The sequence below is a fragment of the Babylonia areolata genome, chromosome 7 (assembly GCF_041734735.1).
Source record: "Babylonia areolata isolate BAREFJ2019XMU chromosome 7, ASM4173473v1, whole genome shotgun sequence".
NCBI lineage: Eukaryota > Metazoa > Mollusca > Gastropoda > Neogastropoda > Buccinidae > Babylonia > Babylonia areolata.
The window spans coordinates 18340565-18355310 of record NC_134882.1 but is presented as its reverse complement, the minus strand read 5'-3'; the positions used below and the strand labels follow the sequence as shown (position 1 = coordinate 18355310).

Sequence of the window (14746 nt, the reverse complement as noted above, 5' to 3'; positions counted from 1 at the left end):
ACAACAAAGAAGTAAACATGACCCTACCTTTGGATCTGCCCCTGGCACCCAGCTGGGAAAACAGCGTCCCCAGCTTCCTGTTCCGGAAGGACACCGACGACTCCACACTTATCCCGTCTACCCCCACATTGTCTCCCTTGCCCACCGTGCTCTGAGACTGCTTGCCCTTGCTGGCCAGGCTGGCATTGGATGGGGTTTTGTGGAAGGCGCCTCCCTCCGCCTGCAGGAGGGACATCCTCTCATCCACCACATCGAAGTTGTCCACTGTGCCGTCTTCATCATCCAGACACAGACCGTCCATGCTCTCCGACTCCGGCAGAGAGAAGGTCACGTTGTATGGCCGCACGTTCTTCTTTGCTTTGAAATTGATCTCAGCCAGGTTGGGCATGTAGAGGACGTTCTTCCACTGCCTCATCAGGGCCAGGATGCCCTTCTGCAGCGTGATGATCTGAGGGACGGTCTCCGAGGCAACGGCCTGCTCCACAGGTGAGGTGCCCTCCTTGTGCAGGTACTTGCGCAGAACGGTCAGCAGCTGACAGGATGGGTCCTCCTGCAGTGTCTTGGACAGACTGGACAGCTTGCCAAACTTGCTCTGTCAACACGTCAGTGGGCGTTTAGTTTACGTGATGGCCAGACTCACTTTCAGTCTAGTTTCTAAATCAGTCATAAGTCTAGCTTCCAAATACGAACTCAGTAGCAGTGCAGAGTCTGCTTTGGTGTGTGGCCCCATGACAACCTAGCACTGACAGATCCCAGTGGACTGCTAGCTGGGACTGTGGCAGTAAGCCAAGGTGTGGATGTGTTTTGAGGGACTCAAAATACATTACGTTAGAGTAACAGCATACAGACAGCCTGGAAATGGGGCTGCAAAAAAAAAAGGCAAAGCTCTCAAGACTCACTTGTGCTTCACACTTTATCCAGTAAAGGAATTATGAGGAGAGCAAAAAAGGGATTTAAAAAATTGATGAAAAGTGTTCTGTATTAAATATGATACACAGAATAAACCTGGGAGAAAAAATATTTTTAAAATAAAAAATAAGAGCAGGATCGAACCATCCATGTTCAGTTCCGAAGCAAGCAGACTGTATCCCCACTGCTGTGATGCATCTGACGTTATTTGACTAAATTTAATACTTAAAGTTATGTTGACATTTTCTTCTTCCTGCAACAAACAGATGTGACTGTAGCGGATGTAATAACGTCGTTTAAATCATATTTTTGTGTGTTTTATTATATTTTGATTATTCTTTTATTTTGACGGTAAAGGAGACTTTGCCATCCCTTCAAGCACACCACAACATATGGTAGATCTCTAGATCTGCATGAACCAGTAGAGGCCTACAACGAGCTGAAAGAAATGATTGATTCAATTTTTTTTTTACATTCATTCCAGTTAATTCAGTGTCCACTTTAGAATATGTGGTGTAGTGAGTATCACTGTATGTGTTCTGTCCTGAATTTGTATTTCTTTTCTTTTAACTGTGAACAAGAGAAACAAGGTCATGTCATCTTCAAATACAATCTACCTTCTAGTAGGCCAAACTCAGTGGGAAGTGTTTGTTTTTTTTAATTTTCGGATTTCAGAACAAACCTCAATGAAATAAAACGTTAATTATTCAGAAAAATGCCTTAATTCAGGAGACTTACAAACTGTTATTGGTATGACTGTGAAGATTTGTTTTTTCATACTATGTTTGAGTTAAATTTGGTATTGGCAGACAAAGTATTTCCAGAGAAAATGGCAATGTTCAAATGTTATCATGGACACACACACACACACAGACACACATACACACAGACAACTTAACACTGGGTTAAAACACAGACTCACTTTGTTTACACAAGTGAGTCAAAAATGGTGATCCTTGTTTTGAGTAAACGTGGAAGGCTGCCACTAATCTGTGAAAAACAAAAAGAAAAGGTCTAGCTTCTAAATTTCTTACCTTCTTATTTTTTAAAAAGTATGTGAGTGTGTTGTTCTTATCTTCTCTGTTTGTATGTCTTTTAGTATTCTTTATTTCTTATGATTATACCATTTTTTTTCTTCCGCCTTTCTTTCTTCTTCAACAACTTTCTTCCTTTCTTTTACAGTCAGAATCAAACTTTGATAACTTTCTGTTAAAAAAAAAAAAATCAATAAACCAGATGTAAGCAGACAACCAACCATGACAACAAACAAACATGCATGAACAAAACTTCACCAAGATACATAAGTACCTTGAAAGAGACATGGATACCCTGGAGTAGCAGAAAACCAACTTGACAACAAGCAAAACGTACACATTTCAGTTTTAAGTTTCAAGAAGGTGTCAAAGTGTGCAGACTGATCCATATACACAACACCTTCACCTATCCTTTGACATCTGCTGATGCTGTTGGGGTAACAGTGAAGCCGACACATCTGCTGTCAAGAAAAAAAGGAAAGCAGATGCCTGATCTTTGAAAAACACGCTGTACAAGCCTTGACATAAAAACCAACAAATTTCCCAAAGTGTACTGCCATACCTTGTACAAGACAAGGATGCCCTGAACATCAAGGGCTTCAGTCATCATGCCGGAACAGATGCCTGATCTTTGCATAAACCCAACACGCTGATCAAGCCTTGAGAAAAAAAACCTATATAACAAATTTCCTTTAGTGTACTGCCGTACCTTGTAAGAGACATGGATGCCCTGAACATCAAGGGCCTCGGTCATCATGCAGGCAATGACAGAGCAGGTCCTCATGCTGAGCACACGCACCAGCTGTCTCACAGACGTCATCAGGCGGTCCGACGGATTCATCCACGCATTGATGGCTGGGGTGGCTGTGCTCAGCAAATTCCAGTCCAACCTAGGAAAAAAACAGTAAATAAATGAACAAATAGAGAGAGAGAGTGAAAGATAGAGACAGAGAGAGACACACACATTGAGACAGAGATAGAGAATGTGAAGGATTCATCATTCATGTGGGTTTCCATCAACAGATATCTTTTTGTGAAATTCATGTTGGTCTCCTATAGGAGAGCGTGCCACCACAGTGCAGCATCACCCCTTTTTTTCCTTTTGCTTTTTTTCCTGTCTGCAAGTGTATTTGTCATCCTATCGAAGTGTTGTTTTTTTCTTCACAGAATTTTGCCAGGGTCAACTACTGTTGCTGTTAAATTCATTTTACATGCACAAAATGCACTGTATTTAGTTCTTGTTCATGTATATCCAGATTTTTTTTCCATCTAAAATCACAAGACGTGAAAAGACGTCACACTGAAGAAAACACTCACCTGGTGAAATCCACTTTCTTCTTGATAGAAATGGGAGGAGGTGCTGCAAAGTGGAACCAGACTGTTTTGAGCTTCAAGATCCCCGTTGAGGCATCTCCTTTGAGAGGCTGGGGGACCGGACGCACAGCCGCGGTTTTCACATCCAGAGTGTCCGAGGGGCGCAGTGACCCCGTGGAGTCCCATGACGATGACAGAGAAGCCGTGCTCTGGCGGGCGGAGGGGGAGCTGAGAGGCACTGGTTCGTCCGTTGGACTGGACGTGCTCTCCGCCTGCTCCTCCATCTCCTCCTTGGCCGAGCTCTGGAGGTCAGTCAGGACCTTCTCCAGCCCGTCCAGCTTCTCCTCCATCTGTGCCTCCTCAGAGTCTTTGTACCCAAGACGTCGCACGGCGGTGATGGACACATCTTCCAGCCCACACTCCATCATGATGAAGCCAATGGATGACAGCAGTGGGTCGTCACGCCAGTCCCGGCTTGACTGTCGGGACAGCCGTCGCCGTGGTGACCCAGGCTGCTGAGAGGAGGCGCTGGAGGAGAGGGTGCTGGCGTTGTCGTAGGAGAAGGTGAAGAGGACGCTGGAGCGGTGGTCGGGGATGGCAGTCAGGATGATGTTGTCACTGAAGTTGCTGTGCTTAAGCAGTCGCCTCAGCTGCAGGTGGATGCGGGCGATATGCAGGGTGCCCACGTTTTCCTCACGGCTGACTTCCGTCATCTCCTTGTCCTGCAACAGTCAGCGCTGAGTCAGAACTCTGCCCTCATGCTATAATGTGTCCACACCTGCTGACTGTCATAGTCTATACATGTTTACTATCTCATTCCATAATTTATACAAGTTCACCATCTCATGCCATTGTACATGTTTACTATCTCATCCCATAGTTTATGTGTATTAACCATCTCATCCCATATTCTAGACATGTTTACTATCTCATCCCATGGGCTACACATGTCTACTAGTCTCATCCCATAGTCTATATGTGTTTACTATCTCATCCCATAGGCTATGTGTGATTACTATCTTGTCCCATAGGCTATACATGTCCACTATCTCATCCAATAGTTTGTATATGTTTACTGTCAGTATCTCATCCCACAATCTGTATGTGTCTATCATCTCATCCCATAATCCAAATACAATTACTATCTCTTTCCATAGTCCAAATGTGCCTCTCATCCCACTGTTTATACACACAAAGGTGGTTCAGACACTAGCAGGCCTGCACACATGGGAGATCAGAAAAATCTCCACCCTTAACCCACAAGGTGGGCCAAAACCAGATATTGGATTTAGGTGACTGTGCCTGCTGCAGTACTTTTCAAATTTGGTTAATAAATTTTCGTACACTGTCTACAAATATTTTTTCTTAAGTCATAATGACTTTTACATTCTGCTAATCAATTCTGATACAATGTCTAAACTATTTTTTCTTTTTTTTTTTTTTTGCCTTTTTTTTTTTTCAAATTCTTTCTCTTCTTCTTTGTTCATGGGCTGCAACTCCCATGTTCACTCATATGCACACGAGTGGGCCTTTACGTGTATGACTGTTCCCACCCCGCCACATAGGCAGCCACACTCCGTTTTTGGGGGTGTGCATGCTGGGTATGTTCTTGTTTCCATAACCCACCTAACGCTGACATGGATTACAGGATCTTTAACGCACGTATTTAATCTTCTGCTTGCGTATACACACGAAGGGAGTTCAGGCACAAGCAGATCTGCACATATGTTGACCTGGGTGATCAGAAAAATCTCCACCCTTTACCCACCAGGCGCCGTTACTGAGATTTGAACCCGGGACCCTCAGATTGAAAGTCCAACACTTTAACCATTCGGCTATTGCACCCGTCTTTCAAATTCTAAGTCACCTTGTCCAGCTGTGACCCAAAGTCCTGGACAGCCTTGGCCACCCCTGCAGCAGAGGAGGTGCTGAGCTTGGGGCCCAGACTCTCCTTGGGTGGGGGTCCGGCGGCCAGTGGAGAGAGGGTGCAGGAGTGTTTGTTGGCCAGCAGCTGGCAACGCAGGCTGTCCAAGCACAACGACAGCAGTGACACGGCCATCAGATCATTCACGTTGTCCAGGTTGGAAAAGGGGATCACCTCCTCCACTATGGAGGCTTGGAGTACACACACGTTAATCTGCAATCACCCAAAACAAAAAAGTATTAAAAAAAAAAAGATTTCTGTTATAAAGTAAGAAAGAAATTTAGATGCTTTCCGAATAAGGAATTTGTTTTTTCGGAATCTTTTCTTACAGGGGAGAGGAATCCTTCTGTATGGAATCTTTTCTTGTGGAGAGAGTAACCTTTCCTTCAGGACACTTTCCCAGTGGGGACAGGATTATGTTCTTATGGAGAAATGAAGCTTTCCTTAAGGAATCTCTTTTTTATGGAGACCAGGCGATCTTTGCAGTGTTAAGTTTGCTTAAAGTTAAGAATGTTCTTTAGTACACTGAATTCACCATGGAGCTGGGAACCTTCTTAGTGATAATCAAGCTTAGCGCTGCTAAGTTCGCTCATGCAACCCACCCCAGAATCTTTCCTTAGGGAATCTTACCTTATGGAGACAGAAATCTTTTCTTATGTAGAAAGGAAGTTTTCCATTAAGAATCTTTTCTTATGGAAACAGGAATCTTTTACTCCATGAATGGATGTTTCACAACAAAAGTGTTTATATGCAACAGACAGGAGTTTAAGACACTGACACGTCCTGCCAAATGATTCTCCAGAGAACAGCAAGATACATATGTGTCACTGAATGCTCAAAACATTATTTATGCCACACTGTAACATTTCCTTAAATAAAGCAAAAAAACACAATAACAAAAAACAAAAACAAAACAAGACAAGACAAAAAGAGCATGGTAAAGAAGCAGAGACATGAATGCCAACAGACTGACAGGGAAGTGGAAAGAGAACTGACAGGACATACAGACATACACAAATACAGACAGGCCAACAGAGAGAAGGAAGAGAACTTGAAGGACATATAGACAAACACAAATACAGATAGACCAAGACCAACAGAGAGGAGGAGAATTTCAGGGACATACAGACAAGCACATAGAGCAGCAGAGTCATGAATGCAAGCAGATCGACAGGGAAGTGGAAAGAGAACTTGACAGGACATACAGCTACAGACACGCAGGAATACAAACAGAACAACAGAGTAGAAGGAAGCGAACTTCAGGGACATACACATACAGACATACAGGCAGGCGCGTGACGGACAGCTCACCTTGGGCAGAGTGAACAGCGCCTGCAGTGAAGACGTCTTGGCCACATCCAGCCCCTCATCCCCGCTCATCGTGGGGGATGGAGCCAGCCCCACAGGGCCACCCATACTCTCATCTCCTCCCTCTGACAGCTTCTTCAGCTTGTTCTGCTGCTTCAGGCGATCTAGGCACTGGCTGTGCAGGCCGTCAATCAAAGCCGATGGGTGGAGCTTGGCCAGAGTGGGTGTGACCGCTTCCACGTACCTGTAAAAAAAAAAAATTTTAAATTTAAATAAAATAAAACAGCGTTTCATGACTGGTGGGGGAAACACAGGGGCCGTATGATCCCTGGTAATTAAAATTAAGGAGACAAAAAGTAATGGTCATGGGTCCAAACATCATATACTGAACAACAAGAAACAAACACATGCCCAGCCATCCCACTGAGAAACAGAGGTACGCCCAAAAAGGAAGAGATTTCACACCAATGGTGAAGAAGGTGTGCTCTAAATTTTAAGCCCTGCAAAAGAATGTGGAAAATAATGCTTGTCTTACTAAAAGTTTCAAACAAGTTTGGAGGCTGGTTTTGGAAGTTACTTGGTTGTTGTTGTTGTTTGGTCTTTTTTTTTTGGAGGGGGGGGGGGAGGAGTATGAGGGGGGGTGGGGTTGGTGAGCTATTCATTTTGAATCATGTAAAATATCCACACACTTGTATCAAACACTCACGCTCATGTTCACACCTTCACACACATATACCAAGAGCACATGCACCTGTATGCAGACACACAGACACACACGTACACATACACACACCTCTGCAAAGACTCCAAAAGCAAGGGAGTCACCAGAACATCCAGAGCCCCAGTCACTTGCACCACAGCCGTTGTTTTCGACGTGTTCTCCGACAGCACGGCATGAAGGTCTGACTCCTCCTCGTCCTCACCCCTCCCCTCCACATCCTCCTCCTGGAAGCTGAAGACGGGCGTTGTGGATTTTCTGGATGGGGGGGAGGGGAACTTCACCTCCTCCTTCTGCCTCATCACGCTCATACTGAACCCCTCCTTCACCTACAATAAATAAATAAATAACAATATGAAGAAGAAGAATGCAGACTGGCACTCATACCTTCCACGCAAGGAGCTAGTGGCATTTACGATAAAAAAAAAAGTTATGCATACATAAACATACATGCATCAAGTAACCATATGTAAACAAATGTATGCAAACAAACAAACACAATTCAACGCACCTGCAGATGCACACACACGACCACCATAAGAAGCTGTTTAGTCAATAAGATGGCAGGCAGTGCCTAAGAATAATCAATATTTGATATAGTCAGCACTTCAGTTGTTCTGTAAAATTGTGGTAATATATCATAAAAACACATACAAGCTTTGTGACTTGAATCCTCGTTCTGTACTTTTCATTTTCTTCTTTTCCTGATTTCATTGCATTTTACACTTTCTCTTTTCCTCCCTCATTTTGCTGACCATACTGTGTCTCCAAACCACCAGACTGCTGGACAGACAGAGGGACTGAGGACACTTTTGTTTTCCTTATGCCTCTGTGGTTGTTTCAAGTGTCTGGGTCTATGCTTCTGAGTATCCATAAAACTTGGGACACATGCATGTGCCCCCCCCCCCCCAACTCCCCCCCCCCCGCCTCCACCCCACACACACACTTATCAGATTACTTTCTTAAGTCACCACTCATACTCTATTTCTTAAAAAGTTATTAGTTTCTCAATCATTCTGAAAGGAGACTTAAATGACTATTCCAATACAATGTCAGCTTAACTCTTTCAAAAAAAAAAAAACCCCAAAAATTTACCATAATTTTGTTCTGATGTTAGGAACAAAAGCAATTTTGGGGACAGTTTCAAATTTCTTAAAAGTCTAAAATCACCAAGCTGTGAAAAGAAATGATAAATACATCCACAACAGCAATCTCACCTTTGTGAAATGCGGCATCCAGGACGATTAAGCTGTGAAAAGAAATGATAAATACACCCACAACAGCAATCTCACCTTTGTGAAATGCGGCATCCAGGACGATGTAGCACTGTACATGGAATGACTAGCAGAAGATAATGAGTATTCTGACTGCACGGACCGCAGACCCTTCTTGATTGGATAAATGGTGTGGGTGGGGCCTGGGCTCAGCCAATCATGGCACTGGAACTGGGAAAGATGTCGCATGTAGCAGTTCAAAAGTAAGGGGGAGTTTGTGATTGGCTGGTTCATGTGAGTGTGAAGGTGCACCAAGGTGAAGTCTTCTGGGATCTCATCCGAGTCAAAGTCTTGCTCGCTGGGAGCCGACGTGTATGACAGTGTGGAGCAGGATGAAGAGCTGGCAGAGGAAACTCTGTCATCATCACCATCATTGTCATCATGATCATCATCACAGTCTTCAATCAGAGGTTTTGTCGATCGGTCACTGGCACGAAGCGTACTGTCTCTGTCGTCTGACAAACTCTGGTAGTTAGAAAACTCAGAATATTTCGAATCCTTGCTTTTCAAAGTCCCATCTTTATCTGGGCTTCTCTCCTTCTCCAGGACAGCCATCATTGTAGCATCCAGACACCCTGGAGAAGCCAGCACTGTGCTCTCCAGGATAGCACTGGCACATTCATTCTCCGAACTGGCCAGCGCTTCCTCTTCGGCAGAGAAATACTGTTCACTTTCCAGCGAGATCGAAGAACTGACCCGCTCAGCACCAACAAAGCCATGGCGCAGAGACACAGGGCTGGCCAGCGATGATTTGCTGGAGAACCGTGTGCAAATCTCTGAGCTTCGCCCACTGGATATGGAGTTTCGGTAATCGACACGTACGCCTGACGGTGAAGGTGGAATGGAAGCTGAGGTGTGAAGAAACTGCCTGTGGTGGAACCTGTGAAAATAATTTTTCTCTTTGATTAACAAAAAAAAAAAAAAAAAAAAAAAAGGAAAGTCTATACAAGATACAAGACCGATAAGATTGTCCCCAAGCAAGAGGCAGGAATCAGGAAAATAAAATAAAGTTCCTCTTCCTGCTCCACACATTGTAAAAAACACAAAGAAACTGAAATGAAAAAAAGAAACAAAATATATGTTCAAAATATGATGATGCAAAGATGTTACGGGTTTTATCTGTTTTGTTTTGGTTTTGGTTTTTTACTGAGAGATAGACAGGCGAGTTCTCGTGATTCATTCAGCTGGATACAATGGAAATTTGAAAGGAAAAATTTTTTCAATTGTATATACACATGTACAACCAATATGTAGAAAACGGGGCATGAAATGTTGACTGAAATGTCCTTTGGAAGTGTGTCACAAAACACTGGTTACAAGATTTTTATCCAGAGGACAATTCTGCCAACTTTTATAAACCCTTTTCGACTGTTTTACCAGAAGATACAGCAGTCATTCTATCTAAACTTTGCAGCACACTAACACACACACACACACACACCTGCATGCACACACACCTGCACACACAAACTCTCTCACACACACACACACACACACACACACACACGCACATCCACACACATGCACATCCACACCTACACACACAACACCCACACACATACAACGTTTGTACACTTAACTGCACTTATTCAGTCCTACCCATTCAAGGAAACAAGAACTGAATTATATTTTTTTTAAAAACAAATAAATAAAAAACCAACCCACCTGTCCTGTGGCGAGTTCTGATCGTACAAACTCTGTGTCTCATGCCGAGGCTCTCTGCCCGCTGCCACAGCAGGAGTGGACGTCTGATAGGCCAGACTGTCACTGTGAGCCGACAGCGGCCGCACTCCGGCCACGTGCGGGGAGATGTGCTCCCTCAACAGAGCCATCTCCTCTGTCCCTTTCACAGGGGAGTGATTGGCAGACCCCTCCCCGCTCCCCGCCACCTCCTCATCATTCACCATGGTGGTGCTGACCAGGGGGACCTCAGCTGTGTCAGGGCTGGCCAGGTCGCTCATGTAGCCCCTGGTGAAGGAGAACTGGGTCGGGGACACCTTGTTGGGCGATGTGCGCAGCCCGATCATGCCCACCTCAAACACCAGCTTGCCCTCGTGCAGCAGGCTCTGACCGAAGCCAGGGTCATGCCCTGCCGAGCACACCTGGGGGATGGCCACCTGGGAGGACTCGCGGTGCTTGTGCGACCTGAAGAAGGTGGCGCCCTTCTTGTTAGACCCGAAGAACTCGCACCCGCCCAGACAGCCGCAGTTGGTGCTCCCAGAGGTCTGTGGGTGGTGTTGCTGCGGCCACAAGAACCACAGCCGCTTCAGCCGTTTGTCATGGACACGGAGGAAGTCATCCTGCACCTGGTGGAGCAGAGGGTGAGGCAGAGCGATGGCCGCTTCCAAGGTGATGGGCCCCAGCGCAAAGCCTCCCGCCTCCAACCACGTCTCCGCATGTTTGGTGTCCACCCGACTCTGAGCGCAGTTCATGAACTGCTTCAGGGATATCTGCTCTATGACTCCAGTGATTCCTGCTCGAGTCGTTGATCCATGAAGGTTGCAGTGTGCGATGCGTACTGGTCGCACCTAAAATGGACAAATTAAACCGACTATAAGATGATCATCTCTACTCACTTTGAATTAATTCAATCAAACCTATGTTGAAAGTACCGTCTCTCTTTAAAAAAAAGCAGCAAGGGATGAAGAAAAGAAAACAATATGTTTTTATATACGCTCAGTTAAACTGATGTTCAAACTATTCACTTTTAATTTCATTGCACACAAACATATGCACACAACACATCACACATGGAACACACGGGTACACAAACACACACACACAAATGCTCTCTCCCACATGACAAACCCACACTCAAATTGAGGGGAGACACACACAAACACAAACACACACACACACACACACACACACGCCAAAAACCAACAACAAACACAAACACACATATACACCAAAAAATACAAAAAGCAAAAAACCACTCACACACAACACACAAACACATACACAAACACACGCTCTCACACACAACAAACATACTCACACTCAAGTTGAGGGCGGACCCTGACTCCACCATGAAGAGGTTCAAGGAGTCCAAAGACAGGCGCACCATCTGGTACTTGATGTCCTCAGAGGAGGGGCAGGGGAAGGGGAGGGAGGGCAGGTCGGGTCGCAGCAGCATGCGGCACTGGTGCTGGGGCACCATGTGCTGGCACGGCACATAGGGGGACGGCCGGATCAGCTGATTCTCTGGGTTGTCCACCAGCATGATGAATGTCTGGATGAACTCCGCTATGTTCTGCACCTTTTGTGGGAAAAAAACGCTCTCTGCATCAGTAGCATCAAGGTTATGTACCTGTGCAAACCATGGGTGGGTTGCATGACCAAACTTAGCCGCACTATTTGTTAAGGACGTTCCTATCTCCACGGTGAATTCTGGATACTTAGGAACATTCTTAACTCAGTCTCAGCAAACTTAGCGCTGTAAAGACCACCCCATGCAACCTGGCCCTGGTCTGCAAACTGAAATACTTTCACCAGAGTTTTCCATCAGTTTGTTTTTTGGAGTCCCTTCTGCATTCCCCTTCCTCCTTTCATGTCTGTTCTATGTCAAACCAGAAGACCTGTGTTGTGGACACAAAAAGAAAAAAACACAACAGTTGGTCTGTTTGATGCTCATTTTCCCACAACTTTAACACCCAATGTAAATTTCACTGAATAAAAGCAACTTTTTCCTTAACTGTACTGTAGTTTTTCCTGTATTTTAACAGCAGATGTAAAATCAAAAGCAACAATCTAGCCTTTTGTATAGCTGAACCTTCCCACCCCCACCCTTCCCCCACACTCCCACCCAAAGAACAGAAAACAAACATTGACCCTTGTTTGCCTGAGTGGGCCTTTTCTGTGTGTGTTTAGTTTTTGACACCACTCTTTTTGTTTGTATGATGCGAGTAAATGATGTATGTGTGTAATGTTTCAATGCCCCAAGGGGGGGCTTGTGAAGAAAAAAAGTCTTACCTTGCCTGACGTTTTCTTACCTGTGGGGTGGTCAGCTTCCCAGAGACTGTGCCAATGACTGCCTCGATCAGCCAGGCATACTCCAGAGTTTCGCTGTCCAGGGGGAGACCCTCATGGGAGAACATGGCGTGACCGCGCACCTGTAGGCCTGACAATGCCAGGTGGCCATCCCTCAGGTGTTCCTGGTCCCCCTCCCTCTGCAGAAAAAACAGTAAAAATAGAAAATAAAACAGCAATGGCTTTTTTCTCTGTGTTGGAACTTTGAAATAAAGGAAGCAGCCATAGTTTTTAAGTTTCAGCTTCAAGTGTCAAGGCATGCAGACTGATCCATATGTGCTATACACCACATCTGTTTTTTTTGTTGTTGTTTTTTTACTGAAGCAGATGCCTGACCTGCACATGAAACCAATGCGCTGGTTCAGGCCTTGAGAGCCTATGCTAGGTTTGTGTAAAACATTAATAACAAATTAAATGAAATAATTAAACAAAATAAACAAATGAGTACATATTTAGCAGCTATAGTACGTTTTGTATTGAACAGCAACCACAATCACAGTACTGATAGCTGAATGTGACTATATTCTTGTACCATGCAAGGCTGAGCAGTTGACTTATGTATTCAGTCATCTTACCATATGCTACCATCTTTACAAACACTCTCGTTGCATTTGGTGTGTTTAACTTCAAGATAAGTTACACTGACTTACAGCATTTTATTTCCATGTATCTTCTTAACTCCTGTTCTTCTTCATTCGTCGGCTGCAACTTCCACATTCACTCATATGTACACGAGTGGGCTTTTACGTGTATGACCGTTTTTCTTACCCCACCCTGTAGGCAGCCATAATCTGTTTTCTGGGGTTCTTAACTCATTTTCTGTTTTCTTTGCTGGTCAACAAGTCAAGAAAGATTTAATGCATAAAAAGAAAACATCTGGGACACACAGATAGAAAACAATTCCTGTTCAATACATGACACCAACACAAGAACTTAACATGACAGAATATGTTACAACTAACAGCAATGTGTCTTGGGAAATAAGTAACAAAAGCAATATAAACAACAGTGATAGATTTTGTATGAAAACAACACTTGAAGCATTTACCCCTTAACGAGCATGCTTGCCAGTGAAGTGCTGTCACCTCACTGAGGTAAGACAGACCTTACAGGTAAGGATGTCAGTCGCCAATTTGTATATGGACTTCTCCCTCTTAGGACTGCATTACTTTTGTTCAGCAAAATCAATGACACGATTTAAAAGTACACAGTTTCAGTTTCAGTTTCAGTAGCTCAAGGAGGCGTCACTGCGTTCGGACAAATCCATATACGCTACACCATATCTGCCAAGCAGATGCCTGACCAGCAGCGTAACCCAACACGCTTAGTCAGGCCTTGAGGAAAAAAAAAAAAAAAAAAGCTGCTATTTGCTTTTTTTTTTTTTTTTTTTTTTTTTTTTTTTTTTTTTTTTACATTATAGTTATTATTTATTATTTATTTATTTATTTGTGTAAGCTTATCTATCATTGATTCACTTTAAAAGTACACAAAAAAAGTAGTAATTGTACTTCAAACTCATACCAAATGATTTCATTTCACCAAACTTTTTTAAGGGGGTTTTAGTGTTGATTCTTTTTTTTTTTTTTTTTTTTTTTTTTTTAAACAGCAGATGTGGTGTAGCATAAATGGATCAGAAGTCTGCACGTTTTGACACCTCCCTGTAATAAACATGTCACAGCTAAGCTAAACGCTGAACTCCCCAAAAAAACAAAACCAAAAGAAACCACCCACAATCACTGCCCAGTCAATGAGTTACCTAAGCTGTAGAAAGTGGCTTTACCTGCAGGAGGTCCCTGGCGATGAGGACACAGGGAGAAAGTAGCAGCTGCAGCTTGGTGTTGGTGTACTTCTTGTCCATCTCAAAACACAGCCGCTCCACGTGCACACAAGGGCAGGGTGGGTCATCCTTGTTGCAGTTCTGATAACAACAGTTAAAACATTCAGGTTAAAGGTCCCACAGCCTTTTATGGTCATAGCCATGAATTCATATCCAATGCGTCTAATAATAATAATAATAATAATGGACATTTGTTGAGCGTCTTCCTCCCTTAAAGAGCGCCCAAAGCGCTTCACAACAAACATTAAACACACACATACACGCACGCGATAACTCACAAAAGAAAGAAGAAGAAAAATAATGATTTAGTGCACAATAATATAAAACCGATTCAGAGACTACGCATATTACATAATTACACACACACACACACACACACACACACACAATGAAAGAGAG

General features: G+C 43.9%; 1 protein-coding gene across 6 annotated transcripts in view; it reads right to left on the bottom strand.

Moving 5' to 3' along the window:
• LOC143283773 (bridge-like lipid transfer protein family member 1) overlaps positions 1 to 14746 on the bottom strand; it is a 103073-nt gene that overhangs the window by 69352 nt on the left and 18975 nt on the right. For all 6 annotated transcript variants that reach the window (XM_076590119.1, XM_076590123.1, XM_076590120.1 and 3 more), the window contains exons 17-27: positions 14291 to 14428; positions 12474 to 12650; positions 11480 to 11740; positions 10147 to 11009; positions 8500 to 9361; positions 7283 to 7536; positions 6493 to 6733; positions 5125 to 5394; positions 3261 to 3979; positions 2653 to 2833; positions 28 to 592 (exon numbers count right to left, since the gene is read on the bottom strand). In XM_076590119.1, the coding sequence (XP_076446234.1) occupies positions 28 to 592; positions 2653 to 2833; positions 3261 to 3979; positions 5125 to 5394; positions 6493 to 6733; positions 7283 to 7536; positions 8500 to 9361; positions 10147 to 11009; positions 11480 to 11740; positions 12474 to 12650; positions 14291 to 14428 (4531 nt within the window). The remainder of the gene's footprint in view (positions 1 to 27; positions 593 to 2652; positions 2834 to 3260; positions 3980 to 5124; positions 5395 to 6492; positions 6734 to 7282; positions 7537 to 8499; positions 9362 to 10146; positions 11010 to 11479; positions 11741 to 12473; positions 12651 to 14290; positions 14429 to 14746) is intronic.